Here is a 9,251-nt window from a genome sequence, read left to right as displayed (position 1 = left end):
TTTATATACTAATTCACAGTTCTGTTTTCACACTAACTTTCTTACACCACGGCCTGTGACACATTAACAGGCCACACTGTTCGTTCTTGTGTGTGTGAAGCATAGTTGGGTTGTGTTACAGTTCCAGTGGTATATGAGACTAGATCTGCATAAAGAAAGGCGGGCCTCAAAGGCCCTTTAAGTTCATGGCCTGGGGAAAGAGATTAATGAATGTGCTGTTAATGATAAAGGGGCCACCCCAGATAAACCCCTTTGAGTTATAAGCAGTAATCCTTAAATGCTGTAAAAAGTCATTTTGTGTCATTTTTTATTCTATTGTGAAGAAATTTTGCATCTTTTTTGGTGTTTTTGTTTCTTTTTGTAGTTATTTTGTGTCCCTTCGCAGATCTTTTGCATTTGTTTTGAGGTGTCTTTGTGTCTTTTCCTGGTTGCTATCTATTAATCTGAAGGGGGGTGGGGGTATTTGGGGTATTTGTTAAATATACAAAAGCTCCAACTCTCCACAGCAGAAGTCACTAACTGCACTTTCTGATGGGCTAGCTGCTGCATGCTCAGTGAGCAGACTAGGTCAAATGCACGCAAGTTTTAGACTGTCAGAGGGACTCCCAAGGACATGAACCACACGCATGTCCACAGATATAATTAAGCCATATATTAGTGAGGTGAGAAAGTTGGTGTAGAAGTCAATGGTCTGATCAAGCACCTGTTTGGGCAGTTTGCTGAGGAAGAGATCCAGATTAGGGTGGAGGTGTTATTAAGCCACACCCTAACAACCCTCTTTGAGAAGATGCCAAAAATTAGGTAAGAAATTCTTCATGCAATTGTGTCCAGCAATCCTCGAATGAGAAATGAAATATGAATTACACAGAGGGAACTAAAATATTTTTTAGGGTATGTTTTAGTTACTTATTGCTATTAATGTGTGACAGAAGTTTTCTCCCTGGCAGTTTGCCTTACAGCAACAAGTCAGGAGTGAATTAGTGAACCAAAGTCAGATTCTTTATCACAGTTTAGAAACAGTCTAAAAGTTGTTTGGTGCTGGGCAGCTTGTGTACAGTAGATTCATTGCTTTTGGAAGGACTCAACACCAATCGAAGTATCAATATGTTACCTAAATTGTACATAACTACAGTACATGAGAAATATATTTTCCACCACTTATGGCAGAATGCAAATTTAACATAAATGTATTAACAGAGGGTACTTGTGCCCACAAACTCAGCCAGAAACCTGGGTGTCATGATTGATGACCAGCTGACCTTTAAGGTTCATGTGGCCTCAGTTTCTCGGTCTTGCCGTTATGCCCTCTACAACATCGGGAAGATCAGACCCTTCCTGACCCAACAGGCCACACAGCTTCTGGTTCAGGCTCTTGTGATCTCATGCATTGACTACTGCAACTCTCTTCTGGCAGGCCTCCCTGCATGCTCATTCAAACCTCTTCAGATGATCCAGAATGCAGCAGCACGTCTGGTCTTCAACCAGCCCAAAAGAGCACATGTCACCCCGCTGCTAATTTCTCTTCACTGGCTTCCAGTGGCAGCCAGAATCAAATTCAAAGCACTTCTCTTGGCTTACAAAACAATCACAAGAACTGCTCCAGCCTACCTGGAATCCCTGATGCAGGTCTACTCTCCTTCTCGCCCACTACGCTCTGCATGCGAAAGACGCCTGGTGCTTCCAGCCCAGCACGGCTCCAAATCCCTAGCCAGACTCTTCTCTTCTGTTGTTCCCAAATGGTGGAACAAACTTCCAAACTCCGTGCGTTGTGCTGAGTCCCTTTCTACTTTTAAGAGACAATTGAAAACTCATTTGTTCTGAGAACACCTCGGCACTTAACCTGACTCTTCTCCGCTTTGCCCTTTGGGGTAAATTAAGTCAGAAGGTCCAAAACCCAGCACCTAATGATTATCTAGCACTGACAAAGTTGTGTGATGTTGTATGTTGACTGTCATCGTAAGTAGTGATGCTGAGATTGTTGAATCTCAGATGCTGAGATCGCTACTGGTTATTACTTTGGTTTCAAAAAAAAAAAAAAGGGGGGGGCTGTGCGGCACTTCTTCTGCCACTAGACAGCAATACCTGTGACCAATCACACCTGAAGCACTTTTTGCACTTACTAAGGGTTTTTTCCTTAAGTCTAAATTCTTGCTTGTGTTGTACGTCGCTTTGGATAAAAGCGTCTGCTAAATTTCATTTAGCAGACGCTTAATAATAGAATTGTAGAAAAAACAATGTGAAATAAGGAATAAAGAAAGCTGGAATGTATGTGTACATATACACATGCTATAGCTTGTCAGTTTTGGTTATGTTAACCTTTGCACAATTTGCATTTGTCTAAAACCACGAGTTTCAGGCCACAATGAAATTAAATGAACATTTTTCCTGTTTTTAAGAGCTGAAGAATCTGATTTGTTCATACAATTCAAAAATCCAAATTTCTCCAAAAATTATTTTTGCTGAATTTTACATTTATAAAACTTTTTTATATACAAATTTCAAAAAATCTGATTTAGATGCACATCCTCAAATAATTTCAAGCTTGAAAATATATAATAAAAAACTAACCTAAAGTACAATTTATGCAAATCCTACAGCTTATATAACTACTTATATAACTAATTAGTTAAACCCCTGTCAGTGTTCATACTTCATACATTTCATTTTTGTCTGGTTTTTACCTACTTGTCTCATTATTTTCATTAGTAAATGTCTATATTGACCACTGAATGTGCTATTAATAAAAAGTTGGGGGGAAAAAAAAATACACAAATAAAAAAGACACCAATTCCCACAAACCACCGGGGCGGTTACGACTTTAAGTGCGTGCCCTCGTAGGGGAGCAGACACTGCACTTTGCGATCGCAACCGGCCTCGGTGTTGGTAAGAGGTAAGTTTTTATTACTTGTTTTAAGGAAACCGCCCTATAGAATAATGAATGGAAACATGCGCGAAAACAAAAAGCGCTAGTTTAGTGTGACATTTGAACAAGTATACGGCGGTATAAGTGGTTCAATTCGCTGCTGCCACCGGGTTTACGGCTAACGTCGGGCACGCCTATGTAGGGTAGCTGCTCCGGGGTCCGGGGGCTGCGCGCGCGGGCCCGCAGGAGATAACAACACTTGGAGGAGACGGGGAGTATTTTTAGCAACCGTTGAAAAGGCCAGTGCCTGCCAGCCAGCTAGCTAACGCACGAAAATATCATTTATCTGACGCCTAACATTTGCTGGTGGGGAGGCATGCTAGGTAGCTAACTGTATTTGCTAACGCAGGCTAAGTTAGCAAACAAGACAGCTCACACGCTAGTAGCAGCTAGTTAGCGTAACTAGCCACAGCAGCTTTTCGATTTATTGACAAGTGACCTTATTTCACCCTTTCTCTAGCCTGTACTGTATTCACTCGGACCTTGAATTATTTATGTCTTGTATGTTTGCAAGGTATGTGGTTTCATAGCTGATTTTCAGTGCTCATAGATTGTTCTAGTAACAGCATTGCACCGTTATGTGAAGCACATGACTTGTGCTGTCAGTGTCACCCAGGCGGATAGCGACATGTTTTGCAAAACTCGGCTTGCCTGTTTTCATTGGAGCCGTTTTGAAAATGTGTGTTTTTTTCACAGTGTGGTGGTAGTTACACACCTGTAGTGAACTGAGTTCTAGTTTTCAATAGTATATAAGTCACAAGGGGAATTGTACCGCAAAACGAGTTCATTTACTTTCGATACTTTAACTACGACGTACCGAAAATACTTATTTCTTTTACAAAAGGAGGTTTTTGAATGTACATATTGTTTAACCCTATAAATGTGGAGAAACTTGGCTTTTTTTGTGCTGCTCTCAGATGTCTTTCACAAGAATTTAAACCTTTGAATTCAAAAACATGGGATCAGTTAGTAGCATGGTAAGAATTGTTTCACAAATTGCATATTAAAAAGCTAGGGATAAACTAATGATTTTCATAATAACTAGTTTTACTGTTGTTATTATTATTATTATAAAACGATTATAACAGTATCATAATAACATATTTAAAATTATATGCACCTTTTCATATATCTTTTCTTATGTTTTTTACTTTCTTTTTTGTTTTATTTATTTGTGTATCAATATTATTGTTATTATTATTATTTGTTGTCTTTTTCCACTGTTTTTTTAAAAGAAGATTCCCTGCATTGTTTTACTAATTTCTTGCTAATTTTTGGGTAATTTCTTCTTTTGTTGCTTATTGCCTTGTTCCCATGTTTCTAATAGAAGTTAAACTAATTTGCTAAGATTATTAAACGGTTAATCGGGAATGTATTAAATATATGATTTATTTATTTTTTTTTATTTATTTATTTATTTTTTTTACAGAGAATAAGTCCACCAAGTGAACACAGTTATGTTTCAAGCTGATATAAATCTATGGGATCCAGATTGTGTATTTAACCGCTTTGGATTTGTTCTTTTGGTCTGTAAGGGTTAATGTTACTCCATCAGAATTGGAAATTATCACCAGCCAAATGCTGGTAAAATAGTAAGGGTCGACAGATATTGGTTTTTCATGACAGATACCAATACCAATTAATAGTAGTTAAAGATGCCAATATTTGGAACCGATATGCATTTACAATAAAAATGAGAGTGAAAATGTAATTAAAAATTTGGTTTTACAAAGTAAAAGTTCCTCCCATGCTGACACTTTCTTTCTTTTTTTAAATTCATTTTATTTGCGATCATTAAAATAAAATATCAATACTGATACTGGCAAAATGCCAAATATTGGTTCCCAGTTATTGGCCAAGCGAATAATCTGTTGACTCATATGATATATGCAGGTGACTGTTAGATTTTGCTTCGCTTTCAGCCAAAAAAACAAGTAATCTGTTGAGAGGCTGGTAGATTTTTGAATCCACCAGCAGCAGTGGCAGGTGGACAAAAAAGCTAATTCCAACCCTATATGCTGGTTTTAGGTCAGGGATGCACAATATTGGATTTTTTTGCCCATATATCAATTCCTTTGGCTGATAACTGATTCTGACATTGATATATAGGTGTACATTTTTTTAAACCTAATTTTAATGATCATGACATCATATTATGCATACATGTGAGTACCAGTTGCCTTAAATGTTATAATATATTGTAATGTAACTGTATTTAAAATGTATTTTTGCTGAATCTGGTTCAAAGAAGTGTTTCTAATATTTTTGTTGATATAAATGGCAGCAGACAAAATATTACCAACACCTGTATTATTTCCCGAAGGTGATTAGTAAGGGTGGGGGAGAAAATCAATACAACATAGTATCACCATATATTGCATGGCAAAAATGTTTCAGTACACACACACCAAGTATTGATATTATATTATAATCATTATTAATGCTGCAAATACAAATTTAACTTTTAGGTATCCTGTTAGGTAAAAAATATGTCGCTTTGTCAGTCCACTGGATACATATTGCTGCAATAGAAATTACCCAAGTAAGATGATGAAGACTGAAAACTTTATGTTTATGAGATAAAAACACAGTTTTTCATTAATTTTCAATTTTTAAAAAAGTCATGAATTGAAGTATGTGTTATATAAAATATCACAATAATTATCACAATACTAATTATATTGCAAAACATTCAAAATCGCAGCAATATGTTATTGTAATCTAAGTATTGTGACAGTTTTGCATTAGGGGGGCTCTAGTTGATTCCCACCCCTAGTGATCCGCAAATGACTTGTGTCATTTTCATACTCTTTTAGCCAACCAACTTAGTAGACAAGGCTGCTGTTTGGGTGTATTTGTGTTTATCGCCTGCATTTTCATCCATTTTTCATCTGTGTTTCTGACCTGCTCTTCTTCTGTTCCTCCAGTGTGTGTTGCTGGGTGATTCAGGATGGTGGACAAGCCTGTGTGGGAGCACATAGGATCCAGCTTTGTGCAGCACTATTACCAGATGTTTGACAGTAACAGAGAACAACTCGGATCCATATATGTGAGTGTGACAGAACCATGTTTTCATTCAGTGGCAAGATGTCTTATGAGTTATTTTTGTTTATGAATGCATCACAAATCAAACAAGAATGTTGGGTCATTTCTACACTAGTTGTGTATAAGTAATTACAAACCGAGTCTGCTCAAGTAGGATTGGTAATACAGGTTTTATTTAAGAAAGTGTGGCCAATAAAATTTTTAAAATGCCTGGGAACATCTGCCTCAACAAGCAGTCTTAGCTGGTGTAAAAATAAATTCACAAATAGATGAAAAAGGCATTGTTGCACAGCACTACAATATAATTCAAAACACATTTAAATCTGAAAAGACTAATCAATTAATTGATTAGTTGATGGAGAGAAATTAAATCCTATTTTGATAATACCTTACTTGTTTCAGTAATGTTAGAAGAAAAAACGCTAAATTATCTCTGTTCCCAGCTCCTTGAATGTGAGAATATGTTGCCTCTCTCTGTTGTGTGAATAACTTAATTAGGTAAACTGAATGTTTTGTGTTTTGGACTGTTCAAACACAAGCAGTCTTTGTCTCTGGGAAATTGTAATGGGTCTTTTATATTTTTTTTTTCACATTTTATTGACAAACAACAAATCATTAATCTATTATCTGTAAGCAGCAACTCACTGTTTTCCCCCCGTCTCTCTCGCTCCACACAGATTGATTCATCATGCCTCACATGGGAAGGACAGCAGTTCCAGGGAAAAACAGCAATTGTTGACAAACTCGCTGTGAGTTTATAACTTGTGTTTTATACAGAGGTAACTTTTAACAGGTGGTGGGTGGCCCAAGTGAGAAACATGCTGGAAATTTCGATTTCATGCACACAAGAAATCTGGTTATGTTGGTAATCAGACAACCCACTTACATGCACTGTAGTAACCTGGTTATTGTGAAAGCTGTGTAGACACGCAGCAGTCAAGTAAACCAATTTTAAAACCATAGTACAATTCTAATAATTATTATTATATATTATCAATGTTTAACTTTCAATTAAATAGTTCAACAGAAGTAAGAGAAATCTTAGGTAAATGCTTTGATTTATTATATTCTTTTAGTGTCTGAATGTGTGTATTAATGTTGCCTTTGTATACTATTCCTTTGTCTTTGTGTGTACCAGAGTCTACCCTTTAGTAAAATAGGGCATAATATAACGGCGCAGGACCACCAGCCAACTCCAGACTGCTGCATCTTGAGTATGGTTGTAGGACAGCTAAAAGTAAGTGGTGCTATCATTCACACCTTATTTTAAAGCATGTCATATGTTTAACAGCCAAATCATCACACATTGAATTCCAAAGTATGTTTTTTTTAGTGTACTGTGTAGCCATAAAATGAGAAAGTTGGTGGTGCTTGGTGCTCATTAATCTGTATCCAACACGGCGGCCGATTCACAAACTGTCTTACCGTACAGTTGACATCATTAACCTGACATGATTGCATCTACATAGAGCCTACGTCGTAGGTATGGCATTGAAGTATAAATCCTATTTTAACTTATTTGGTTTCTGGCTTTGAGGAAAAAGTAGCTCATGATCACAAATATTGGTTAAACTTTCCCAGGCCGTGGAAATAATATTGGAAATTTCAATTAAATGCTTAATTTCCCCTTTAAGCTAAAACTCCTAACCTTGATTTGATCTGCTAGTTGGGTAGGTAACCTCCCCCTACCTTGAAGGTAGACTTTCAGTTTTGAGTTTGCAGACCCCAACTCCAATCCAAGGTCCAAAAAGGTGTTTTTCTATTGCAGTTTTGCAAAATATGTATAAATGTCTGTATGTATGTATAAATAATATTTTTCGACTTGCCTGAAATACGACCTTGTGTGAGCGAAAACCTTTGAGGAATAAATGGGAGTTGTTGTTTTTTTTTGGTGTATTTGATATTCGCAGTTTCAATTTGTGCAATTTGAGGAGAAATGAAAACCCGTCCAGTACGTCAAGTTTTATCATTACATTTCTTAATTTTCTCCCTGCATACCGTTTTATGTTCCCCGGCTAGCTGAAATGATTTTTAAATAGAGTTTAAATCTGATGAGTTTGAAAAATGTTGAGCAAGTTGGGCAAGGAAAAAAAAATGGGTCAAAAGTTTTGAAATTTTGCCCATGAAAATGAATGGGAACCCTGAAAAGTGATTGGTACGCCCCACAACTGGTGATCAGCGGATAAATAAAGAAACTGTGCTGCTGACTTTTTCCTGAATCTTTGCTCTTTGTGCGTGTGTTCGCAGGCAGATGACGACCCCATCATGGGTTTCCATCAGAGTTTCCTCCTGAAGAACATTAACGATGCTTGGGTGTGCACCAATGACATGTTCAGGCTGGCCCTTCACAATTTTGGCTAAGCCCCTCTCCCCTCACTGGTGGGCAGGGGCGGCCATAGTGAAAGGCACCATGTGATGAAGTACGGAGGGAGGGGAAGGAGGAGCTGAGGATGGAGAGAAGGGAGAACCTCATCCCTCCCTCCTGCTGTCTCATTAACGCCTGCTTGACAAACAAGCAAACACCGGATTCTAGATGTCAATCACTGAACCTCATCCAGGTGGGTTTTTAAGCCCCGCCCAGCCAGTAGAACTGCAACGCATTTCTTTGCTGAGAGCCGGCCGACCAATCAGATGCCCCTGTCTGCTACTCTGCTGATCTGCATGACGCTGGGAGTCCCCCGTTTTCAAATCTCCACTCAAGCCACCACAAAGACAAACAGCTGACCGACGCCATTAACTCATGCTCTGCTCCGCTCTCCACCGTTCTTTACCGAAACCTAACCCGTTCTACTTTACTGTTGACTCCAATGCTGTCAACTCAGTTCTGTAAGCGCTGCCGTTGACTGGTTTTGTAGATCCATGTTCAGGTTGAGAGTTGACTCCATCAGTTCTGACTTCTTGTGTTGTAACTTGTTTTTAGATGCCACTTGTGTGTTGCCTTAGTGTGTTTAACTGAGTTTTATCTTCCTGTACACAATTGTTAACTTTGCCATGATTCATTCTCATGCCAGGTTTTGCTCTCGCAAACCAAAGAATCATGGAGGGCGTAAAGTTTGAGTTTGCTGTGTGGTGGGCTCCTGCATATTCTCTCTCGCTCTCTCTTTCTCTCCATCTGTCTCTCACTCTTTCTTGATCTGTCTTTCTCTCTCACACACGTCTGGCAGTTAACATGGACTACAGCCGTGATAGACAATAAAGCCTGGACTTTTTTCATAACGGTGTGGCCTTGTCTCTCCGCATCTTCCCTATAGAGTACCCCACGAATCAGTTAGCATTTCAGCAC

At 38.2% G+C, this 9,251-nt stretch overlaps 1 protein-coding gene across 4 annotated transcripts; it reads left to right on the top strand.

The window, feature by feature from the left end:
* The first annotated feature begins 2,782 nt into the window (after window positions 1-2,782).
* On the top strand, window positions 2,783-9,184 carry nutf2 (nuclear transport factor 2). 4 transcript variants are annotated; one of them, XM_042496880.2, is made up of 5 exons: window positions 2,783-2,890; window positions 5,851-5,972; window positions 6,646-6,717; window positions 7,107-7,205; window positions 8,216-9,184. In XM_042496880.2, exons 2-5 carry the CDS (start codon window positions 5,874-5,876, stop codon window positions 8,327-8,329), a joined length of 384 nt encoding a protein of 127 aa, XP_042352814.1. In that variant the 5' UTR covers window positions 2,783-2,890; window positions 5,851-5,873; the 3' UTR covers window positions 8,330-9,184. The 4 variants fall into 4 exon arrangements, with proteins under 4 accessions (XP_042352814.1, XP_087935885.1, XP_087935884.1 ...); XM_088079759.1 differs by having other exon boundaries at window positions 2,828-2,883; XM_088079758.1 differs by lacking the exon at window positions 2,783-2,890 and adding an exon at window positions 3,129-3,437.
* Window positions 9,185-9,251: the final 67 nt, after the last annotated feature.

Source organism: Plectropomus leopardus, chromosome 7, assembly GCF_026936395.1.
Source record: "Plectropomus leopardus strain MGB_pleo_1.0 chromosome 7, ASM2693639v1, whole genome shotgun sequence".
Classification (NCBI taxonomy): domain Eukaryota; kingdom Metazoa; phylum Chordata; class Actinopteri; order Perciformes; family Serranidae; genus Plectropomus; species Plectropomus leopardus.
This window is presented reverse-complemented; position numbering and strand designations above follow the sequence as displayed.